The 26046-nt window shown below is 37.3% G+C and overlaps 1 protein-coding gene across 2 annotated transcripts in view; it reads right to left on the reverse strand.

Annotated features, from left to right (window-relative positions):
- Nucleotides 1–268: 268 nt before the first annotated feature.
- LMBR1 (limb development membrane protein 1) overlaps nucleotides 269–26046 on the reverse strand; it is a 69116-nt gene continuing 43338 nt past the window's right edge. For both annotated transcript variants that reach the window (XM_057371074.1, XM_057371076.1), the window contains 10 exons: nucleotides 24306–24370; nucleotides 23177–23249; nucleotides 17654–17734; nucleotides 16770–16846; nucleotides 16460–16537; nucleotides 15905–15978; nucleotides 15581–15671; nucleotides 14056–14122; nucleotides 9750–9911; nucleotides 269–7788 (listed from right to left, as the gene is read on the reverse strand). In XM_057371074.1, coding sequence (XP_057227057.1) covers nucleotides 7706–7788; nucleotides 9750–9911; nucleotides 14056–14122; nucleotides 15581–15671; nucleotides 15905–15978; nucleotides 16460–16537; nucleotides 16770–16846; nucleotides 17654–17734; nucleotides 23177–23249; nucleotides 24306–24370 — 851 coding nt within the window. In that variant the 3' untranslated portion in view covers nucleotides 269–7705. The remainder of the gene's footprint in view (nucleotides 7789–9749; nucleotides 9912–14055; nucleotides 14123–15580; nucleotides 15672–15904; nucleotides 15979–16459; nucleotides 16538–16769; nucleotides 16847–17653; nucleotides 17735–23176; nucleotides 23250–24305; nucleotides 24371–26046) is intronic.

Below are 26046 nucleotides of genomic sequence, written 5' to 3' on the forward strand. Positions count from 1 at the left end.
CTTTCCTATAAACAATCCCCACTGGCCTAAAGCAAGTTCTAATCAGTTGCACACCTTAGAACAGAGTTGTGATTCCTCTGAATGTACAGGAATCACCACCATATTCCCTTCATCAGCTGCTTCAGAAATGCAGCCATTTGAGAACCTCAAAAGTAGACTAAATTGGAAAGAAGAGAGAGAAACATGAATATTACAACTACTGACAGGATAATTTAGAATGACAAAGATACTTTTTTTTCATTGCTTAAAATAAAAAGGTACAAAACTCTGCTATGAATAACACTTTATTGAAAACACAGTAAAAAAAATTTCCTACAAAACATTCAGTGTAACATTTCAAACAAAGGAAAAAAACATATTACCACTGCTTTCCACAAAGCAAAACAAACAAAAAAAAAATCAGCCTAGCTAAGGCAGAAGATATTTTCATTTATTTTTGTAACACAACAAAATATCCACAACAGAGAACACTATGAACAGGAATTCTGGATGACCTAAAATGAACCAAGAAGGGTTGGTGGGGAAAGGGTATCTACATCAAAAACTGTTGTGATTAAAGTAACACTAAAAGMACAATTTTTCAGCTGTGTTATACCTTGGTCAGATGCATCCATGTGAAAGAAAATTCAGTTGCTCAASACTGTGGAGTTTACAAAGCCTAAAGCACAAATCAGACCAAGAGGGCACCACGAGTTCCATCCAGCACCTCCCAGCCTCACACAGGTTAGATTGTGCGTAATTTATGACTCTTTTTGTAAACTGTGATATTAACCAGTAACACTGCAGTGGAAAAGCTGAATGTGCACAGTGCAGGTAGCTGCTGCCATCGTCACAGCCCAGCCAGCAGCACCAACAGCCACAGAAACGCCAGCTCAGAATTGTGATTTTATGGTCACAAGCCCACATGAAGCCAATTCAATGTGACAGGGGTTGGGGTGCCAGCAGCACCCTGAGGACATCCTCAGTCTCCTCTCTGGGAACTTTAAACACAAAACTTAGTGGAGACAAGAGCAACACGTGATTYCTATTTAGATAAAGCAGGGTTGGGTCCCAAAGCCCACAAGAAAAGAAATGTACTCTTTTATTGTGTATGTGTGTTTTATACACACACTTTCAAGATTTCAAATCCCATGACCCAAATGTATCTTCGTTATCTATCCACTTCTTTTTAAAGCAACAGAAGTCACACCAAAAAAGGCAAAAGTACTTTGAAACCTATCTTTAAGAAAGTAAAAGTGACTCAACTTTATTTTGTTATATAAAGCTAAGGAAGAGAAAATTACTCACAGAGATTTTGTGACTCTTAGAATTTTGGTCCAGACTGGAAAGAAACTCATGGTTAGGGAAAAAAGGGAAATCATGCACCAGCTAATTTTCTTCTTAAGCATTTAAACACACCCACTGAATCCACTGCACAGGTATCACCATCATGCCACTTCTCTGAATGATCAATTTACATGGCGAGAGAAGGCCCAAAACATGCTCATACACATGAAATACAAAAATGCAGAAAACAGGTGAAGAGCCTCACCTCGGCACCTCACAAAGCCCTGATGAGAACACGAGAGCTACACGCTGCTGACACAAAGTGTGTCCATCTCCCCCTGAGGGAGGCAGCRAGAGCTGAGGGTTCTCTCTGTACATCCCACTGAGATGAGCTGCAAAGCAGCTCCACACATGGGACACTCTGCAGTGACAGCCACCCCATGGGCTCTGAATGGCTGCACCAGCTTGTTCCCCTTGCTGGGCAGYGGGACTGTACCCTACTGGAAGCTACAAGCACAAATATATGCAAGGACTAAACCCTCTCACTCCTAATTCAGACTGACTCAAACTGAGCTCTTGGTAATTTATTAGAGGACCTTCTAGTGACAGGATTGCTTAATTCGAATCTAGTGGCAGAAAACAAATTAACTAATAAAAGTGAACATTTTTATAGTGGAAGAACAGTTCTAACTAGGGAGTGTCTGTGTACAAGCTACATGGGAAAAAGAAATACATTAAAATCAAAGGTGCCTTGATGCTGRAGGAATGCAAAATAAAGCCCCGTTCAGGAAAGGAGCTTCATCCAGTGACGCCGACTATAAAACAATGTAATGGTGAGCAGTGAGAAAAGCAACAGCAACACTTGGGGTTAGTGAGCAACAAACACTTAGAAGCAGCATCCCAAAGTGCTCATGTAGGTACATACCACCATTCAGATACCTAAAAGCCTTTAAGAATTAGGATTTCCAAATTTCTATGTTGATGCAAGGCCTTCATACAGATACAGCTTTTAAATACCTTGGAATTCAGTATGTCAAGAATATCAGCATTTACAAGGTATTTCTCATACTATCTCTTTGACTATTAGGAGTCACCTCCTGTATTTGTTAAAATAATTAATGCYACACATATTTTAAAAATTATAATAAAGAAACTAAAAAGTTACTGAGAAAATACGGTAATTAACACAAAACTAACAAGCATCCTCAGGTTTCTGTTGCTACAAGAGATACCTTCAGAAGTTCACAGGCTTCTACAAAGTTCACAATACCCTATCACTGTGAATCCCAAAAGACACTTTAGGTAGGGATTAATTTCTTTTCAGTGTCAGTGAATTACTGGCTTATTTAGAGAACATATAATTGACATTTGTATACTAATGATACACATTTCTTTCTCTTTRGAAGAGGAGTTTTAGGTGCTTCAATTATGAAATATTTCAAAAGCCTTCCATTAAAGTTGCCTTCTGGTATGTTTTCTTACAGTGCATGTATCAAATCTATATGGATTCTTCGRCTATTTCTTGTTTTGTCCATCTCAAGAGTATCTGTTCTTAGCACAAAGGCCACTGAGTAGGACAGTGAATAACCTGAAAACACTAAAGGGAAGCAAACTGAGATGTGGGATATCTCTAAGAATTAAGGCCAGATTTATAAAAACAAGTTTCATCAGCCCCTCTATTATGTGAATTCCACGTAATAGTTTTAGTAATCTAGAATTTTAAAGACTGGCTAGAAAAATAACCAAAGAGTCTACACAGGTGAGCTCCATGTCATTTCCCTCAGCCACCACCCTTATCCAATTATTGGGCACAGGGGGTACTCTGGAAGTCACATTTGGTGTTGATTCCCCATGAGATGTGTTCTCCTTCCTACAATTCTGACCCATATTTTTGGGCTTTAATTGCTCAAGAGCAGCTTGGAGATCCTCTCTGGCTGTGGTGTGGAGGGTCACAGTTCCTCTGAGAACCACACAGCTCTTGAGAMAGCAAGAAGCCATTCAAACACAGAATGGCTGCACAGTCACGTACAGACAGAAGATCCTGAATAAATTCCGAGCCCAAACAAAACACCTGAAAGTGCCATGCTCCATTCCAGAACACCTCAGCTATCACCTGAAAATCCCAGGAGTCTGCAATTCCCACCAAAAGTCACCCAGTTCAGCACCTTCATTCTAAGAACAGCACTTCAACTTCATACAAGAGAAGCTTCTGTAAAACGCCAACCTTGCCTGAAGTAAGGGCGGGGAACAAGGAAGAAAAGGGGGCAGAAGCTCTATCACCATCTGGGTGGTGGCTGTGGTCTTAGTCTGCTCTTGCTGAGCGGGATGAATTCAAGAGCAGCATTTTAGTAAAGTTCAAATATTGCCAATGTGACTGAAATAACCAGCCAGCTTATCAATAACAAATTCAGCTTTCATGGATTGCAAAGTCAGGGTAGGTAATATTGTCTCAATTTAGCACYAAAATAACAACAAAAATCCTAATGCTAGGAGGTAGGGAATGTTATTTCATCAAAACAAAGGTTCACAGTTCATATCAACACTCTTTTAAACAAAACTAAGCACTTTCTTTTTAAGAGGTTATTTATGTGGCCTTAGTGTCCTATCTCTGTTTGGATTATTTCACCTYGATTTTAAAAAAATGCTATTTTCAAGATCAGAGAATATGTTAAACAGGATTTAACAGTTTAATTGTATTTGTTATTTCAAAATTTTAAATGCTAGCCCACTAAGGGTAAGGCTCAGCAGCTGTACATACATCATACCCCAATTCTGGAAGAGAAAGAAGAGAAGGGAAATAACCTGGAGCATGCCTAAAGAATTCAAGGAAAGCCACATGCAGGACAAGGCCAACTGCTGTCTGTTTCTGCCTTACTCCTTTCTAATTTAGACAGTAAATTCTTTTTAAAAGGGCCATCATATCTTCACTACAYTGCACTAGGCACATGTGAGCACCTCAAGTAGCATCAGCTGCTGCACAGGTGACTGGCAGAGACCCGGTGGGACAGACAGGGGCTGCAGCCCCTGGGCACTCGAAACTCCTGGTGACACAGGGAGGATATGTCATTATTGGTGACACATGGGAGGACATGTCACTCCTGGTGACATTTGGGAGGATGTGTCCCCAGGATCCATGTCCATCCTGCCGAACACCTGCTGCAGGAGTTCCTGCCTGCACAGGCAGCCCAGCCTCCCTCCACTGCTGCTGCAGGTGATACTTGGGAACCAGRCAAGGAAAACAACTTGTCAAGTCTTTTAATTTCTATGACACCAAAACAGTCAACAGAGTCAAAGGTATTGGAGGAACAGGGCCAAAGACAAACATCACATTATAGACAGTAAACAAAGCTTCCTATGAATGCAAAACTGTTACTTGTACAGTAACCAATACTACTATTTTTTAGCTAAAAGTGATAAGCATGTGCTTTATGCTTAGAAACCCCACAAATATTACAGTTCTGCCACTGCATTGAATATTGTGCTACCAACATGGAATAAAGTCCAAAAAAGGCTAACTTAAAACACTCAGTTTACACTTATTTTTTGGTCTTGCGTGGCATCTAGTTGAAGATGGAAGCATCAATGTGCTTTTTGCCTCTTAAGAAGTGAGGCAGATGTTAATGTTACTAAGATCAGCTGTATATACCTTGAAGGTATAGACCACCTGACTCTACATGAGTCAAAATACTAGGAATGTATTGTCAACATCCATTAATGAATTACCAGTTGCTTGTACTTAAGTGACCATATGCTTCTGTGAAAAATATACAGTGACCTGTATCTTGCATGCAGTAACAAAGCTTTGCAAAAGCATGTCATTTTCAAGGCCAAAGGTGTATTTTAATGTGGACAATGTCACAATATCAGCAGTTGATTTTAAAACAAAACACTGTCAGTAGTTGCACGGGGTAGTTCTGAATTTCTTGCCCACCTTGGAAACCCCACGGCACCTCAACCATCCCACAGAATCCAGTGTAAAGTCTTCCCTAAYGCAGCCTTAACCCAAACATCTGCTTGCAGAATCCAGCAGAAGGGGTAGGGACAGCTGAGGCTGKAACATTTGTTTTGAAAAAGAGTTTTAAAGTCTTGTCTGAAGCTTGACTGCTTCTCAGCAGGAACTGCCCATACTCAGTTGAAGTAACTGCCCAAGTCAGAAGCCACTACATATTATAATCCACCTCTTTCTGTGTTCTTGGGTCACTGATACCAGGAAAAACATCTCTCCAAAGGCACGAAGAGCAAGACCTATGCTGGTTAAGTATGATTATTCACACTCCTAGGTTTCTTCCTAAGATTAATTTCTTCAGTTTCAGAGTGTATTAAGTGTCTTGGCATTGTAATAGAAATTTTTCTATAAAGCTAACTGGCCTCACACATCACAATTCACCAGCCCAATTAAGACACAAGGACAATTTTGATCATACAATGACTTGCATGAAGAAGTGGACACCTTTCACTGGTTTCTATGATGCCAATACATAAGGCTACAAGCTCTGAGAATACCTGAATGATGCCCCTAATAATATATCTCCTAATATTTTAAAYATAAACCCATTTTAGAACAACTTTTAATTATAGCTCCCAGTTATTGACTGAAGAACTTTGACTCGGATAAAGATATCTCACTAAAGTGTCAGCAYTAAACAACAGAAAAGATGCTTGTATCTTAGTGAAATCAAGCAATTTTACTTTTTCTTCCAAGACTTGATACAACACATCAATAGTCAGTTCAATAAGCCTTGAATTTATACTAATCACACACACAAAATGTAACTCTCTAGAATTGTATTTACTACAGAAATATTTACATTATGCCCCAGTTCAAGTCAGAAAAGGCAGCTGGAAAAAACATAAATCCTCACATGTACTGGAGCTTGATTTTTGAAGCACTTTAGGGRAAAAAAACCAAACAGACATTCACACACACAGCAATAAGGTCTACAGCCCAGAGCAGTCATCTCAGGAGAACAGCCAAAGGGTTTCTGACACAAGGTTTACCTATTTCAGAACCACACTGCAAATTGTCACCAACTGATACATGACCTCAAACTACAGACAGGCAGACTTGTTTTACAGAAAAGGGAAAAAAACAGGAAGATTTTCTGGCTCCCTACATGATGGGCACTCACTGAAGGTGTCCCCATTCCAATCTGTTTGAAGATTACTTGTGGCTGAGCAGGACAAAAGTGCAACCAGATTTTGAATACTTACTTGGTTTTTTCTTTACTATAAACTGTTGAAGGGATTCCTAAGGGTGAAGTAAATGTAACGAAAAAGGACACTACCACCCACTGATGCCATCCTGAACCTAAGGCCTCTCAGCAGTTAAACTGTAACACTGCAGAAATTCAAACTACCAAGACTGAACACACAAATTATACTTACCAAACCATCTATGTAATTTCTACAACCTTAGAATTTAATTTACGATATCTACACATATAGGTCTATATACATTTTTGTGTGTACATTAAAAAACAGGATAGTGACAGACAAYGGGATTATGCCACTGAACAGAAATCCTGGTAAATGAAGTATAAATTCAGAGAAATTTGCTTCAAATTAAAGACYAGAAAACTGCAACTGCAGCCTCCTAGGCCTGTGCTACTTGCATTGATTCCAGGTACTGCTCAGACACAGTAGTTCATCAAGAATTTCACAGGGGGTACTGGGTAGGGTAAGGGACCTCCACGGCACTCACAGAACTGTAAGAGCTGTGACAGGGGGTCTACACAGCTTTTTACAAAGCATACTAGGCTCAGATTTAACACTGAAGTTAATCTTCATCTTCTTGGACTTCAATAAGACATTGTTTGACCACCAGTAAAGCAACCTGGCATTTAGTGCTAAGGACAGAGAGCTGAGAACACTGGCCTTCTGAGAAAGCTTCATGACACAGCCTCCTACATCCAGCACCAAGGGAACTGTGATCTCTACTGGCATTTTTAACTGACTCTCAGTAGAACTGTTACCTCCTGTCAAGGATGCCTACTCCAGGTACTTGACATTTCCAGTAAGGATCATATTGGCCTTCAAGTGTATGTTTTCTTCTTTTTCTTTTTTTTTTTTAAATCAAGTCCCAAAGTTACTCTATAGTTGTGTTTGTGTAACACAGGAAGTACTGTGCATTCAAATGGTAGCAAGTTTAAAAATAAAGATGTGAGACTTTCAACAAATAAAAAGGAATGCATTATTCTCTTCAGCTTCCAGTCTTCAAGGCACCTCCTGCATTAACTTACTGGGAAATAAACAAGCAGACCAAAAGTTCACTGGAAAGAGAAGAATCTGACACACATAACTTCCTCAGATGAACACAGCATCAAAATGAGACAAGGCTCAACCCAAACTAACAACTAAAAGCAATATAAAAACGCTGATGAGATGACAGGAATGCCGTGAGGCTGATGTTTTCAGCTCTGTTGATTGCAGGTGATTGTTATCACAGTGTTTTCTGATGCCCATTTGCAGAAGGCTTTGTCTCHGAGTCTCTTGGATTGTTTGATAGATGGAGTTTATCTAATCCTGCAAAACATCACAGAATAAGGGAAAACTGAGACTCACCCTTGTTTCATGCACACAGGAACACAAAAGGACACAAAAACCCCCAAATTCTGTGACTGCGGATTTCACATTTGCTGAAAACCAGAACTGACATTCTAACTCTGGTAAGAATTGCCTCTGGTAAATTCCCTCAGTGGTGTTTAAGTGAGAAAAGCCCATTACAGTGGTCAAGCATGGAAGCCAGAGAATCCTAACTTCCCATTGCTTAAATCCCACACTCAGATGTTAAGAACCAAGAAAGACTTGCAATAACTTACCCTGTCACCTACAAAGACCTAAATAATTAACTGAAATATTTCTTTTCAACTATAGCATCTTTTTGTTAATCATGAATTGCTGATCTTAATRTCACTGGTGATGACCAGATCACTTCTCTAAATGATTTATATGTCTAAATTTTCAGAACTACACTATTAGTGATTAATCTCCATTTYCAACCATTTATTCTTACTGCACAATTCTTTATTGTGAGTGATGATTACATCTCCCATCCTGCTCCACGTAAGCAGTTAAATTCCTCTTTTTGAGGGGGGAAATGAGGAAAGATGGCAAGTTTAACCATATTTATTCASAAGAGGCATGATGTTAGTCTTTCCTTGCTTGCTGAGTTTCTCTCTGAAGTCTTCTATCAAGTCTCTAAAACTAAGGATCAAAACTGGAAAGAGTTTCTTATTCATTTAGGGTAGACTATACTGAATGTTTTACTGAAGTGCCATGACGTACCAAGTTAAATTTCTAGCATTGCTGAAATTCCAAAAATTGACTGCMCTACTGAAAAACCAAAATCTCCATATTGTCTTATTTGCAGTCCCAATATTATGTGAATTTTTTGGTCACAGGCCAATTTTAGTTCTCATTCTTTGAATTCCATGGGACAGTTTTTAACAGACAGAGTTTGTTATATACAGCACTGAAAACAAACTCAGTTTGTGTCAGGAACCTGTACATTTTAGGGTTCMTAACTCCCTACTTGTGTCAAATTCAATGACCATTACCCTATTATGCCTGCATTTTTATGTTTATTAATCTGCCTTCAACACATTTAACTTTTTATAAAACATTTCWATTATTTCACAATAATTTTAACCTAATTTGCTACTAGCACTCTGGAAGTGCTTGGATTTTGTTTCAGCATCACAACTGTGAAAGCAGTGAAAACCAGAGTAACTCCTAGATGCTGCAAACTGAATCCTCAGTTACAAACACCACAGTTTCACCATTAATCCTCTCAATTTAAGCAACTACTACTCTAGGGATCTAAAGATAGGATAGAAGCKTTGTTAATTAGCAAAAATAAGGTGAGGCAACAACAATAAAAATTTAAAAAAAAATTACCCTCTTAGTATCAAATGTGTTTCAATTCTTTGTTCTATGGTCAATAAATACCAATGCAAACTTTGATCCAATTTTTGATTATATCAGATACAGGTTTTACTCAGCCAGTTACTAAGGTTCTGTATATTCYGTATAAAGATTTTCTGAATAGACAYTCAAACAAAAGCATGACAACAGAGCAATAAAGCTCTCTACCAAATATTTTTAGGGAACTAATAAGTTGCTTTAAATGCTAATCCACACAAAAGCTGAAGTTTTAGTTTGGAGTAATTGTTCACAGCAATGAGAATGTTTCTGTGCTCTCCAAAGACTGAAAATCCAGCTGCAGAACAATAAGTATCACAGGCGGATCATTCAAATCCACATAGTACCTTGGCTCTGGACTCTTCAAAAGAAAACTCATCCTTAACCTCACACCTTAACTAACCCTCACACCTTAACTAACCCTCACACCTTAACTTAGAGAAATTTCCACTGAAAAAGGTTTCCAGTGAGCTGTGGCAGAACTTTATCAGTATCACATCAAGGTGTTAATGGTGGAGAAAGGCAATGTTCAAGCACACACTGAATTTTCAGAGCTGTGTTACCTAATGCCTTCAGGAGTTCTTCTCGCACAGCTGAAGTGAACTTTCTGACCAGACACAGCGTTGTCATGATAGCAAAGAGCAAGTTGTAAGACAACACAATATAGAAGTTCCCCAGCCAGTTGAACCTTCCAAAGTCTCCAAGCAGATCAAATCTGGTGATTCCTGTTAAATTGCATGCAAGATTTARATCAAAATATTAATTACATTTTTTAGGAAATACAAAAATCTCATTATACTACATTTAAATTTGAATGCAAAATTCCTACAGACAACACACTAGGAGACAATGGTTAAACACACAAGACAATGCTCTTGAGGTCATTTCTACTTTGTTGGTCACTATAAAATTGTAAGACATCTTTATCAAAAAGCTTTTTAAATTTCATAGTAAAATGCTTGAATAATGGGAGTTGATATTAATTGTCTATCCAGATAAGAACTCTTTCTATAATTTCAATAAATATAAYCAGGAAAAAATCAGCTTTAGTATGAAACTGCTTGAAATCTCAGTTTCTATGAAATCCTTATTGATTCCAGAACTCCACCATGAGCTTTTTTTATTAAAAATACAGGTAGCAAACAGTTTTTCTATGAGAGACACAGCACCTCATGGTAAACACTAAGCCTTCTAAGTGTTTTTCCAGAGCACTGCTTTTGAAACAAAAGTTTAAAGACATCTTTCCAGCCACAGTTTTTCTCCTGGATCTGCCCACCACTACAGCCATGGAGCATTTGTACAGAAGCAAAAGGGTTTGGCTGAAAGGTGGTGCTGACAGGTCTTCTTCACAGTGCACCTCCAACCCTGACACTTGGGCTTTGTGCTGATCAAAGGCCTGTCAATCATCAGTTAATTGAACAACATTTTTCCAAAATGTGGAAACATCTACAAGGTTTAGGGCCCATCCCAGAAGGCTGAAGAGGAAGAGCCACAGGTTGTTCCTTTATCAGGTGTCACCAAGTACTGCATTGAATATAAGGCAGAACACTGAGATGACTGACACATGACCACTGTCTAGGATTCAAAAGCTGTTGTATTCCCAAAAAACTTTTGGCATAGATGATATGAAAGTAAAAGGTGCCCTCTAAACAGTGCAAAAGAAGGAAGCTGACCTTGTCCCAGGGCTAAAATGGCAGCAGCAAACAAGGCAATGACAAAATAGCCCTGGCTCTGAAATTCCTGGARGCTCCTGATTTTCTATCATCTTATTCTGAAAAAATTTTGGGSCTTTTAATAAACTGACTTCACAAGTAAAAACAAATGAAGAGACAATTAAGGGTCAATTACACTACACCCAAGAGTAAACCTGACTCTTAGGAATCTCACTGTACCCAGACACCAAAGACTTGCAGCCAGGCATCACAATGCTTAAAGATACACATGCTTCTTGTATTCAATCMTTTAAATTAAAACATGGGAATCAAATTTGGTATCTAAGAAAAACATTCCTAAACAAAGATGTTTCAAAGGATGAAGCAAAACAATTACTGATCAAAACAGCAAAAGAGGCAGGGAGAAATATTGAAAAAGCATAGAAGGTCTTAGCACAAAGAAAATACACTAGCTGTCTGAATTAAGTGGCAAAGAGATGAAGGACAACAAACACAGAGCTGCTTTCCACTTGAAGGCAAACAGTGTCCTTAACATTTCCAAAGCAGCAGTGTTTTAGTCAAACTGTGGAGCCACATGCAAACTAAGGATGTCACGTTTGAATGTACAGAACTTTAAAGGAAAAGGAATAAAACAGGCAGAGCACTGGAGTTCTCTGGAAAAGGAATAACATTCCTTGACACATAGAGGTCCRAAAGAACAGTGAGCCATGGAGTAGTGTTATAAGGACAAACAGAAATGAACCCTGACTCTTCTGTTAGAGTAGGTGGGAAAATTATTGTCCATAAATTACATTCAATTTCTTCTCMCAAACAGAAAAAGTCACTGCTCCTTAGAAAAGATCTGACACAGTAACAGTCTGTAAACTCATGGGAGAAAAAGGTTAAAAAGGTTTTCATTACTTTCTTACAGAAGCAATATCTACTCAGCCCACAGACAAAAACTCCAAGAAGTTTAATCACTACTCAGTAATTGAACAAAACTTGCACATCTAGTGGCACAAATATATACACACAAAAGCTGATGAAATTTTACCAAGCAAACTATTAAAGAATTCCTCAGGTTAAAAACAAATAGTAGGTTTTAGACAGCACACAAAAATAAATTTAAAATTCCCATTTACTTGCACATAATACTCAAGTGTAGAATTCTAGGAAATCTGTTCTGTAGTAGGAAGTTCAATTTTCTCTGCAATTCTTTGGTTTTGTATTCTTGACTACTAAGTGCCTTGTTACCAATTTGTTTCTCTGTGATTAGCAATATGGTGCTAGTGGGAAACATTTCTGAAGGGCTACTAAAAGGCTAAAAAGTTCTGGAAAAATACAAGTTATATTATTTARGTAAAGTAACTTAGTATAGTTAAAAATTTCCATGACGTTCTGTAAGAATGACAGATCAGACATATCCACCACCTCTAATCTAATTAGAATGCAATGAAACATGTAAGAAACTCTATTTCCATTTTTTAAAGTTAAAAAAGGTCAGTACATGTATTAGATAACTTTTGCTTTTTCACCTTTCCCATAAGGATAAAGTCTAGTCTTTTCTGTATAGTCTAGAAACTAGCTTTTTTAATAAAGTGAAAAGACTATGAATCTGCTTAACATATTTATTTCTTTTCATCTATTCAGTGCCACAGGGCAGTGGCATATAGTGCAACACACATTGATATTTCTGCAAAGCACCACATGACTCACTGTACTCGAATACACTCTATTAATCCTGTTTGGACAGCTGTGACTGTGCATTTGTTAGCTGTGTGTTAATTGTTCCATCTTTTTTCTTCTTTTATTTATCTCTATGGCAAACTATTCAGGAATTTCACTTGTTAGTCTGGTTTTTAAGTGAGTTTTACCATTAATCTGTTTCCTATGAGACAACAATGGACCCAGCATGTACACTTACTGCCACAGAATCTGGTTATTATCAACTSCTAATCTCATGGATCATTAACAATCAATTTTATTTTCTTTTAAACAAGTCTTGAATGCAGTAACTTAGTGGACAGAAACTTATGTTACAATTCCATTCTGAAACAGTGATTTTTCAATGTAATATCTGGTTCCACATGCTAGAACCAYTTTACTTCTTAGACCTTTAGCATACCGGTTATATTTTAAAACTGTATTGCTTTAAATATTTGAATTACTCTTTTGCATTTTTGTGAAGTTTTACTACAGATTTTTTTAAATGAGCTTTAGAATGCATACTGTAAGATTCRACACTCCAAAATTCATTGTAGAGGGTTTTTCATTTGGTACAGAAATGACCTAGCAAGTCCATTAAAACTCCTCATCTGTAGATAYAACAGCATGAGAATATACAGCCTAATTTCTTGGAAAACATGAACTACTCTTGATTCAAGAGTATTCTCACTGAAAAGAAAACCAGCTGCAGAACTATTGAGCACACACTGCTGGTCTRTGGGCCTGAGCTCAAACTTCTAAGCTTGTACTTAAGACTTGTACAGCCYGAGGTGAAGATTTTTGTTTTGTTCTATTTAATGTTCCCAATGAAATTCACATTAGCTACAAGGATTCTGCACTACTTAAACATGTAATAGCCTTGTAATTTAACTTCAAGAATACAAGCTGAAGATTACCTAATTAAAGTGAAGACACAAGTCTTTCCAAATGGTTAAAACAGCTTAACTACTTCAATTGCTACTGCCAGTTCTTAGCAATAAAATTAGAAGTTCTTCAGTTCTGCTAGGGTGAACTCCAAATTCTTAAATTTGAAAACTGAGATAACAAAAACACAAGCACATTATTATAGGGAAAAGGAAAGTAGCCTGGTATCACTGCTGATTCAAAAACTTTATAAATGAAGAGTCATCATTAACTGTTTTTAAAAAGCCATTTGTGCTCAGTGTTTCTGCTCTGGACAATCAGTTTTCCCATCATCTTACCATCTGCTGTTTTAAGAAGTTGCAAATCTTAAAATAATACATTCTCTAAAAATGCTTAGTATCTTTTTCTTTTTTAGAAAGTATGTTCTGTAGCTCATGTAGATGTATGTTCAACAGCTCTTGTTGACATAGAAACAAAGGCCACAGATGCACGCTCCTTCCATTGAAAGTGATGGCAAGTTAAACATATACTATAGGAAACACAGCTACAGATTCTTCTTTTTTCCTGCATTTTTTAAACTCAATTAAACATCCTTTATTATGATGTGTTATAGTTCCATTTCACTTACCCAATGTCCTTGACATCACTGGCAAAGCAGAGCTCAGCACCAAGATTGAGACACAGTTTCCAATAATCTGTTTGAAAATTACAAACAGTATTTAAATGATAAATTGGATTGCTGAAGGGAACACAAGAAAAYAGTGGTCAAGATGAAAACGAAGAATTCTCAAAATTCTTCAATTCTTCAAATTGAATGTAAAGCAATTTACAGTAACATATTGTTAGTCTTGCTGACTTCTGTCACACTTCTCCATATGGTGTTAAACACGACAAAAATGATCCAAGAAAAAAATCAAATATGTAATCGTGTGCTCTTAATCAAAGTATTATATATGCTTAGACTCAAAATAATTCAAAACCACCATGTTGCAAAGCATCAACTGTTTTACTTACTTCCTGTGAATGTTTTATAAAAGAACAATTCCATGGGCTTAGAATAGATGACTGATACATCAGCTTAAGCCTTGGATGTAACTGCTTGCAGGATTAGCATTATTAAAAAAATTACAACAAAGAGCTTCCTTTCAATTCAATGCCTGYTGTCTGCTTTAAATAGTAGGGAAAAATTCACAGCTGTTAGATTTTACTCTTGTTCTTGTAAAGCCTTTAAAAAGAGTAATTGAAACTTTCTTTCAAAAGGGATCATTTTCTTCGGGTCTAGTTCATCAGAATCCAAAAGCAAAAAGAAAGGAAAAAAAAGAAAAACTTGAAAGTAGAYATTTGTACATTCACTATTTATTTCTTTACTATTCCTGGTGTACTGTAAACAATCAATAAGWAACATTAAGAACATTGCAATTCTCTACTTATTACTATAATCATTCTGTGTGTATACCCACTTTCTCACTTCCAACAATTCATACTAAAAATATCTTCATTCATTACTTTAAATAAAAACCCTAAACAATCAGAAACAATAAAACATACTGAAAAAAAAAATAAAATTCAGCATCTGTTCCTTGGTTACTGATCACTTCCCCTTGTCAGCTGTGGGAATATTTTGCCAAAAACCTAGGTATGTTCCTCCAAATTAGGTAACAGCATTTGTTATTCCAAAACTGGTGCTAAATAGCAGAAAGTCAAACTAGCTTCAGATTGCAAAATGTTGAATAGCCCTCCTCAGTCTYAGTTTAATTATTCAAATTTGAATTACTTTGTATTACTTCTAGCAACTAAGTTGTTCAGATCTCAAACAAGCTCCCTGAAGTACAGTTAACAACAATCAAAGTTACTCATTAGCAATAAGTTTCCTTTGAAGAAAGTTCTTTCACTTGCTTTTCTATAGCCAGATAACAAGCTCTGCCATTCCAGGCTTTTTACAAGTGAATGGATGCCATCCAAACTAAACASAGCACATCCTTTTTCCCACTCATTCAGCATTTTGAAAATCTTCCAGTTTGTGTTTACGCAGCTTACAAACAAATACTGATCACTGCAAATGAGCCATTCAGGGCAATTACTAAGAGAGTCAGTTTGTCTTGGGTGGCAAGAAAGAGAGGAGGGGGCCATCCCCATCCCAGACTGCACCTTACCTTTGTCATAGTTGTGTCATCCTTCCTGGGAGTGAAATTCTCAAAAAAACGAAGACTGTAGAAGCCGACGACAGAAGATACCATAAGATAGCTGTGAGAATCAAGGAAAAAGGAACCTCCAAGAATGTGCATTTCACTMAAGTTCTCAGCAGTCCCCTAAAAGTCTTAAGAACTAAAGAAAAAAGAAACAAAAACACTTCAAGTGTTTGAGAAGGACTAACCTATCTCATTCTCATTACAGGCAAGTGTCTTAGTCTATTACCAGTGTCCCAGAAAACTAGACAGAATACTTGTTAATAGACAGAATTCTTACAGAAAGGATACAAAATCAAAATGATTTCAAGTGCTGCTCCCACAAAGCCAAAGGTGGATAACGAGGCATTTCCTATTCCAGGCCCCTATGAGCAAAAGATACTTTGTGTAATTAAATGAGATRCATGCAGTTCATAAAGTTAACTTGTAGCAAGAACAAAACACGTAACATCTTACACATGAAAAATAGCCTTGTCTCATTTCAGCGTTTAAGTCGTGTTCTGATGTCCTACCCCTCAAGTCCCCCCACCCCATGCAATGGCATCAGCAGCTTTCAAACTGCAGTGCAATGTATTGCCAAGTCAGAACTGCAAACTGCAGATTACAGATCTGCTTTACTGCATCACTGTAGCTACATAAAGCTTCTGCATTAGTTTAAATAAGAACTCACTACAACATGACATGTAATAAATGTTTGTGTGGGCACAGGAATAAAACCTAGATGCAAAGTCARGGTCAAGGCTCATTAGTTTCCATATTATTAAAGCAAAAGTTCTCACTTGCATTTCTGTAAGGCCTCCAAGGATTTATTAAAGTTATAAAAATTGTAAGAGAAGTTTACTTTACCCCTGATCCCTTTGGCATTGCAGTCTCATCAACCAACAGGTATAGAATGTTGAGAGCGACTAAGAGAACCGAAAAGGACTATAAAAAAGTAGAAACAGTCTTGTTATTGAAAAGTATTACACATTTTTGAAATCTACACATTTATCCTCACCAGACTCCACAAGGTCAAGTTTTTTTTTAAATGGTCAAGAAAAGAATATCAARATTGTTGCTCAAATACACATCACTCAAAAAAATTAAAACTATTCCCTCAAATTACTAAAGAATTCTTAATATTTTTTGTTGGGGAAAAAAAAAAGAAAATTCTTACCGTCTCAATCAGCAACAATATCATGACAGCTGGATAGACTAAATTCCTTTCCCAAGCAGAAGCTTTTTTCCTCCGTTCTGTTCACAAGAGAAAAAACAGAAGCTTAACACCATAGAATAAAACAAGTAAAAATCATTCAGCTACCTATAAGCTCATTATAAGTAACAACAGTAACCTGATCTGGAACAAACATCAACCAGTTCATAARAACATCCACCTTGTAGAGCTGTACAAAGAAATGCCAAAACATGAAACCTTTTTAGAGAAAGGCTGGGGAGACAGAGACAAGCAGACTTTTCTCAGAGGGATCTTTTATTCATCATAACTTTTTTCTTGCCCTAGCACACAGCTGTTTCTCAAATTTTAAAATCTGAACTTTAAAATATGCTGTTTACATATTGTATTACATATTACAAATAAGCTGTGTATTCAGCATGACCTAAAGGGACAAAACAGAACTTCTGATATTTAAATAGCATTTTCTTCTCATAAGGGAAAAAAAACAAAACTAACTTCACTGGACATCATTAGCATGTGCAAAAAAAAAAAAAATCCACAATCTGAATTTCATAGAAATCATTCAAAAAGCAACGTCCTAGATTAGCCCAAATAATCAAAAGCATATCACTATATATGAAAAACTCTATGCAAAGAAGTCAAGTGTAACAACTTCTCTAAAATTATATTAAAAATAAGATCCAATCAGATTCCCTATTTAAATGTTTGTTGGAGTGGTGCAATGGTTCCATGTAATATATTCGCAAATTCACAAAATTGGTTAAGAATGAACTGGAATCAATCAAGCAACTGCTCCAAGCTAAACACTGCACCTTAAGGTCATGTAGCAAACTACAATCTACACAAAACACTAGAAAGTTCTTTACCTAGATTTGTTTTCTTGCTTTTCACCTTTTCAAGCTCACGCTCCAACTCTACCGTCTGGTATTCAACTGTGGAAGACACGCCTTTTAAAAAAAGAGACATTATTTTCTTTTGAATGTAACTGACAATAGTACTGTAAGGCACACAATGACAATTCAGATTTAGGAAGCATCACATCAGCACTTGTGACTTTAAACTCCAGGTTTTTCTTTGCGACTCTTCAACTACTTCTCAAAAACATGAGTCTAAACCAGAAGAGTTCAGCACGGAGGTTTCAGTGTCATCTCCTGCAATCCCAGCCTGTTCTGATGATGCTGAACTTTCACACAAGTACAGTGACCACTCATAGCATGATAGACAGGATGTCTCAAATATCTGATTTGGTATTCCTATAAGATTCTTGCACCAAGATGTAAAGAATCCCTGGATTCCCTTCAGGAGCATTATTATTTAACAACTCAAAGGTGATTTTTGCCTCCAATGTGGCCAGAGCTCCAGATTCAGCTTCTGCCCTTCCCTCCCTTTTCTCAGTTCCCATACTGCTGACCTTCTTGCTGAATGGATCCTCTGCTCATACCAGTTTGCCTGCTCTGACAGCCTCTCTGTGCCACAGACAGTCCCACAACCACCCACAAGACCATCCTCCTCCACCTTCCAGTTTACAGCATACACATGTCACTGTTGTGCAATTCATCCTTTCTCCTCTACACCCTGACAATCATAATATTAATTCCTTTTTTCCTACTAATTTTCTGCCTAAAAGTTCCTCAGCAACTATTCTTCCTATCCCTKCACAGCCTTGGGGAAACCCAGCCCATTTTCTTCTCCAACCTTTTTCTCTTCAACCTTTTATTCTCTTCCACTCCAACCACTCCTCTTTCCCATTGTGGGAAGCACACTGTGGTTTCCTTCCTCCACAAACTCTGCACAGTGCTCAGGCACTAACACAGCTCTGCAATGCTGACTAGAGATCTGCTATTTCAGTTCCTATCCCATTTAGCTTTCACACTCTGCAATCACAAACGGCAAATATTCTTGCAAAGGTGAAGTTAGAAACACTCTMCACTGACTTTTGCCCCACTTCCATCACTTTTATTTCTGATAATCTCACCCGAAAATAAATTAAGGACTCACATTTCCCCTGTCTGTTCTAGGCCAATTTCACTCTGCAATAACTCTGTGGCAGTGACAGTTCAAAGTCTAAACAAACCCAAAGTCTTCTCTGCTATTGTTTTGCTCAATTTCCATTCTCACCCTTCCCCTGTTGGCCATTCCCTACCCTTGGCCCCAGTGTTGGTTGTGGGCTAATCTGTAACAGCACTGTGCTCCAGGTACTTTTAAAAACAGTCACTAATAAATTTATATGAGATTAATATTCTTGTCCAGCCTTTTATCTGATCACTTGCCCACAAAATCTAAACAGCACTTAGTCTGCTGGCACAGCACCACTACTTTGTAGTCCAGTCTCATTATTTCCTTATTTTCTGTTGTCTGCTCATCCATCCAGCAATCTCGATACAAGAAAAAAGGTTACTCTTTTTATTGCAGACTATTAATACTGACTTTTCCAATGCAGTCAAATCATTAATGAAACATCTAACTGTTTAAAATTGCAATTTTTACATGATTAATCAAATTATTCTTTCACATGCATTTTTGCATATTTCTGTGCCATGTCTGAACATTTATCCTGGATTTCAGTGACATAAAGATATGGGGTAATATTTACATATTCAAATATAGAATATTCAAATATAGAAATATCTCTAATCTCAGGACTACCCAATAAGACCTACAGACACTGTTCCATAACAACATCTAATCACTTGAAGTGCCTGAAATATGAACGCCAGTTTAACTTTCCAGTGGTTTTTAATGATTAATCATAATACACAGGTTTTCAGAGAAAGTTACATCTTAAAAAAACTCCAAAGCTAATTATAATTATGAAAATAAGGTTTAATGCTGATGCATTCCCCCCCCCAAAAAAGCCTAAAACATCTGTTTTATGGAATGATTAATTACTGTGAGGTGGGAAAAAGGATAGGTATAGAGCTGAGTGGGAAAAGAACTTTCATAGAGGCAGTTAAACAAGAAGGAAAATTCAAGTCAGCATCTGATATTTTCTTCTCTGGAGCTGATTTAGGGGTCTCTGAGGAAAAGCTCAATTTAAAATATATATATTGTTTTCTTCCCTCACTATAAAAATCCAGAGCTCAAAATACTAATTTCATGGGAGTCTATCCAGAAAATCAATGTCATCACATTAGGTCCCTAAGAGGTCAGCAGAAATTCTGAATCATATCTAAGTGCTGTTGTAGTTCCTCCTTAAAAACAGTTACAAACAACAGGTTGCTATACAAAAGGATATTTTACGAGAGAGGCAAAGTTTCAGATCAGTCAAAAGAGTATTTGAAAAGGATGCAGCTAAATTCTTAAAAGCTCTCCAACATTAGCTTTATTTCAAACACGCACAAAGTTCAATGTCAGCGCTGTCTAGCCAATAAATCAAATTGGTAGACAAGACTTGTTTGGACTAGCAATGAAAAGTTAGAAGGGATTCTCCGAGAAAGCCACAAAGCAGCTCATTTAAGGTCAATTTAACGGTATTATTCTGTTTTTCTTCCAGCCCCGACATAAGATTTCAGTACCTCAAAGGAAATTGTAAGAGTATCTATTTGCATTCCCCCAAGGTGATTGGCAGTTCACCACCAATTAGTTCAAAATTACACTGTTACTAGTGTGCAATAAAAACAACACCTTTCATCTTTCTTACATAGGTAAGGATACCTTCAGAGCCAATAACTTTGATCAAGTAAGTATTTTTGATCCTACCCCACCCGTCTCTTTGGATTCAGGAAAACTAATAGCTGAAGGCAACTTTYCTCTTTTAATATAAAAAAGTCCCAGCTTTATTCTTCGACTGTAGGAGTGATGTGGGTACTGAAATATAATACACTGGAAACAAACATTTTCCCAAAGCCCAGTATCTCTTCAATAGATAAAAATACTAAGGTAGATAACATAATCAAGCTTTCCCCTCCCTCCTCCTCTGATTTTCAGTTAGACACTGCAGACACCTGAGGAGGGAGAAAATTAGTTCCCACAAACAAGATCTACTRTTTCACAGATAGATTTATTTTCAAATATAAAGAGATTTACCATCATCAAGTATCACTTAAGCCTCTGCTCTGGTCCTCATCATTTTAATAAAAATTCAACTCTTTAGTTATAAACATAATTGAAGACTATATTTCAGAGCACTTTACTGCAAACCTGCCTAACAGTGTTACTTAAGCACATGGATTTCCACCAACAGTGTGGAAGAGTTGCAACAGCCATGACACAGGAAGTGTGGTAGCTGAAGTATCTGTGATAGAACAACAAAAATCTTACACAATCTATGTGCTAAAACACAGATTATGGTCTCTAACATCACAGCACAGCATTTACTGGTGTAATTCGAATCACCCCCATTTAAACACATTTTTTAAAAATGCAATAAACATGGTAAGCATGACCCTTCACAGTTCTGACAATAATAATGTCTATTTTTCTGGCATAATTTGTATGTATTAGAAAGACTTCTGGAAGAGAAGATGAAGCTTTTCATGCTTGCCATATTATGTGAAAACCATGCTTAAATTTACTGAAGTAACTACTTAGAAAAATCCTGCAGAGTATCTTGCCCAAACTACATGCTATATTCAAGTTTAGATTTTKATTTACTTTTCAGCTTCAGTCCATTAATTTTCTCTATATACCAAACAAGGACATTTCAAGCATTCCTTCAGACGGGGGTGTCAATGCCATCCCCTCAGCACTGGAAACTGCGGGAATTCATTAAGCCCCACATCTTTCACTCCTCAAGAGTAGGCTGGTGAATGCTCCATGGAATATGGGTGGGCTTGTAGTTCTACTTTACACTGAATACCAAGTCACGTGCTGAAAGAGAACCCAGTCTCTTGGGTGGTGGTTAGGGGAGTCCCCTGCACAGATCCTAAATCCAGATCCAATTAGTAGATATCTACAAACAGCCTGGGTCCAGCTCACAAGTGATATAAGCAACTGTTAGACTTCTGCAAGAAAAAGAACAGCTAAGGATCACCTAAATAATCCCATTGCCCATCTGAACAGCAGAACCCTCTCTGCACTACCCTCTCTACTTCCTGTAGATTCCTGAAWAACTGTTGGGTCATTTCTCTGTGTTGCACACAAGCAAAAACACCATGACAACATAAAATATTCAGTAACAAGTATTTTACAGTTCCCAGCTAACATCAAACACCCAGAATGATTATAATCACCCCATCACAGCTTCAAAGACACTCACTGCATGCACCTTTTTTTGTGTGACTGTGTATGAAGACATATACACATGTGTGTCACTGTTAAACACCTGAGCCTTCAATACAGAAAAGGTGAAAGTAACTTTTAAACTAAAATGATGGCTCATTCTAGCACAAAGAAGTCACTGCTCCTCCACAAATACTGAACACTGGAATAAAGATGACCACTGTGATCTCTGCTATCAAAGGTACTTCCCCAACCAAGCAACTTTGAAAGGACTTAATGAGACCTCAGAGAAGGRAAGATTGAGATATATGACAGAAGACTGAAAAGTAAGAGAGAAGCAGCAGGAAGTTTTAAAAATTAAAGCCAAAGTAAGTCCTAAGACAGCAAAACAATGAATGTGTCATGACACAGATATTCTTTGGTTTTCCAAACTGAAGTAATTGGATAAATTATGGATGGATGGCTTATCCATGCAGTTAAAAGCAAGTAYAACATACTGCCAGGTTTATAGAACCAATACGTTTTCCAAAATTGGTGCCCTGCCATACTGCAATACTYCTTTCTCTTATAAGCTAAAGCTTTATATTGTTTTTTAAATACTTCATAACAGAAACACCTTATYAAGAAATGCARWATTGTARRWTWAAWWRRAWWARKYYWAAAACATTATTGTAATTATTAATTTACATTTACTTACACTTACAATAGAATGTTTTTTAATTATTAAATCCACCAAATAGCTCCTAGAATATAAAGGAATGCTCTGACGTTTAATGGTCTGTTACCTAAGATTCTAAATAATAATGAACTGAAACACAAAAAAATCCTCCAAATTAAAAACAAAACTCATACCGCAGGAAGTCAATCCTCCTACTAATGTAAGTTCATTGCCCTTCAAACAAGAACTCTGAAACAGAGTCATTTACCAATCCAGGCTGTTTTGGACAGCTACTCAATTGCYCTCTCAGCCTCAGAATATTCTCACATTAGAGCTGATGAACAATCAARAAACAAAACCRAAGCAAACCCCCCMCACACAAGAGMCAATCTTGAAATACCTAGTGAGCAAGCAAATGCACCCTTGTAACATTTGTTTCATGCTACGATGTTGAAATTTTCCGTTTTGAGAGAAGAGGCTGCACAACAGTGAGACCAATACGTCCAATCAAAATCACTCTACTCTAAATACTGGATCTGAAGCAGTATCATTACAGGTATACCACACATACCATTAAGCTTCCTCTGAATTGCTTCTTCCTCTAGAGTGATGATATACATCTGCTCATCTAGGTCTTCCAGGATCTGTATTTGGAAAAAGAAACACAAACTATCAGATACTTGTTTTCCTAACTGCACTTATGTAACCACGTTCACTTAGCTCCAGTAACCTGTACWTTAAATATACAGTCTACAACTTCACAATACTGCCCCTAATAAGAACTTCAGAGAAGGTTATTTCATTGTTACACAGCTGTAAGAAAAGTCACTGCTTTTATTTCAAGTTAAGGTTTTTATGTTCAGTTTCAATCCAAAGAGACAGAACAGTATGTCTGACCTACATTCAAATCATGTCAACCTTCACACTCAATTTATGCAACAATAACTGCAGATTTTGAAAAATAGTATTAAAAAGTAACTTTTSATATAAGCCAGTATTTCATGCAAATAATTGCTATTGGAAGCTAAAACCAAATGAATGAATCTGTCTACCTTGCTGTCAACTGCTTTGAGACTAAAGCTTACAGATAAGAAATAGTACACATTTTCTTTGTATTTCCAGAGTTGAACTGGCTAATAAAAAAGAATGCAAGATCTAAGTGCTCCYAAATTTAATAAATACCAACTAGGAAATGTGCACCCAAGTCACTAGAGCACTTGTATATGGTACAAACTTCTCCCTTCCCTCACAGCACTCAGAACATGAAGCAAAGAGYATCTGTGTATAACATGCTCTTAAAGATGATAAAAACCCAGATTTCATCCATCTCTGTGTACCCCAGAGGTACCATTCTTGTTATACAGACTTTGTTTGCTCTAGTATGCTTTGATCCTGAACTCAGAACAAGGCATTGGTAAAACACAGCAAGAAACATGGGCAATAAATAATACTAATAACATTGACATAAACTGAAAAATCAGAGGAAATGTGTATTGTTATAAGAAAAACTGTCTGTGGAAAAAAACAGGCTTTTGTGCTATATGAAAAATTTTATATTAGTACATGAATAATGGCTATAGGAACTCTGGTGAACTGAAGAGTTTCTACAGAAATGTAATAAGCATTCTAAAAGAAAGCACCCAAATACCATTCTACCTTCTCACAGGTAGCATAGGAGGACAGAACTGTGTAGCACTTACTGTCGGCTTCACCAGCAACTGACCCATTACTGTAAACATCCGTGAGAGTCCCACTGGCGTGCACACTGCAGAAGGAAGAGTATGCAAGGCAGTCATTTGTAAGTCAAAGATCAGCTTTTTATTTGGATGCTCAGTGTGCTAGACCACATTTAAYCATTTTTTGGTTTTAAAAAAAACAGCAAGAGCTTAAAGCTCCAATATGAACTTTTAAGCACATTGCAATCACATGAATTTTGAACAAGACTCTGTGATTTTTTTTGTCAACAWGGAACACCATATAATCAGGTATCTCAATTATTTAATTATTCATTCAAAGCATGTGGCACCAGAGGCTATGTCTACACTAGTAAATTCAACAGTGCCAGGATGCATTCCTGGGCTTTAAGATTGGATTGCCTACACCAGTAAATTGTTAGAACTATTCCTGGCATGATTTGCCCTGGGCCAGTTAGCACTTTCTCAAAAGATCCTCTGTGCAGTTCTGGAGTTCATGGAGCCCAGGAACTATTATCACAAGGCAGCATGTGCACAACCTGCCAACTGCAATATCCTGGATGGGATGACATTGTCTGGCAACAGCACTGGAGAACATATCAGGCRTGTTTTGTCTTTTAGCACAGGTGTMGCTGCAAGGCCAAGAGATCCTGAAGCAGCTTTGCTCTGAAAGTTATCCTTCAAYTTCCATTGATAGTAGGCTCAGCCACCAGTTTTTAGTTATTTTCTATAAAACAACAACAGGCCTTTCTGATCCTAGGCTATGATGGTTTTCAGGAATGGTACATACATGCTTCTTGAGAGAAAGGCTCAATCATGACAACARAAAATTATTAGTAGGAAACAATGGTTTAGGGAAAACAGCCTTCAAATACTGAAACATGTAGGAGATGAAGAAATTTATAATAGGGATGAGCATGTATAAACAGTGTTGCCAAAATAAGGAGACAWGATTTTATAGTGAGGATTACATTTATTTTTATTAACTAGTGTTTCACCATAGCTACTATGTATTACAGGAAAAATACAGAAGTATTCAAAAATCTAACTTAAGACAGTCTTTCTTTACTGCAGAGGAAGCCTGCAGGAAAAGGAGGAAAGAGAAAGGAAATGATGCCCCAAACACCACTACAACAGGCTTCACTTAAACACTGCTTCAGAATTAAACCAGCTGAAGATCTAAAGAAGCTCTACTCCTAGCAGCTGCCCTACTGCTGTATGCTGCCCTTTCAGCTACACAGATCTAACAGCCTGGAGGGCTTTAACCTCAGTGATTTGCTCATCTAAGTTACATTTCCAGAAATGGGCATTTAGCTGCAATGCTTTTGGTGAACTGGTTTACAAYAGACCCAGAACAGAGACTGTGTTTTCAGSTCTRCTGAAACAAACTGCAGAGCAGATGTAGAAGTCTGGTAAACCAACTTCCCATTATAGTATTCAGCACCTCTGTGAATCCCACTCTGGAACAGCCTGCTCCAGACATTGAGAAGCATATTGTTTAGTTCTCCCACCTTACCTCAAAGTAGATTTAAGAATTTGAACATACAGAGAACCTGAGGAGACYCACAGGTCTCTGAATTTCAGAGACAGTAAGGATACTACAAATTACCACTCCCCACCCTTTCTCCACAGTGACAGCCCCATGTAAGCTTTGAATCTGTCAAGCCTGGAGAAGAGATGAAACCATAATAGTCTGGAAAGGGAGATGTTCTGTCCCTCTCAGCAATTTTCTAGAAATTATCAAGGA

This window comes from Malurus melanocephalus, unplaced genomic scaffold (genome assembly GCF_030028575.1).
Source record: "Malurus melanocephalus ecotype Western Australia unplaced genomic scaffold, MMel_1.1 scaffold_140, whole genome shotgun sequence".
Classification (NCBI taxonomy): domain Eukaryota; kingdom Metazoa; phylum Chordata; class Aves; order Passeriformes; family Maluridae; genus Malurus; species Malurus melanocephalus.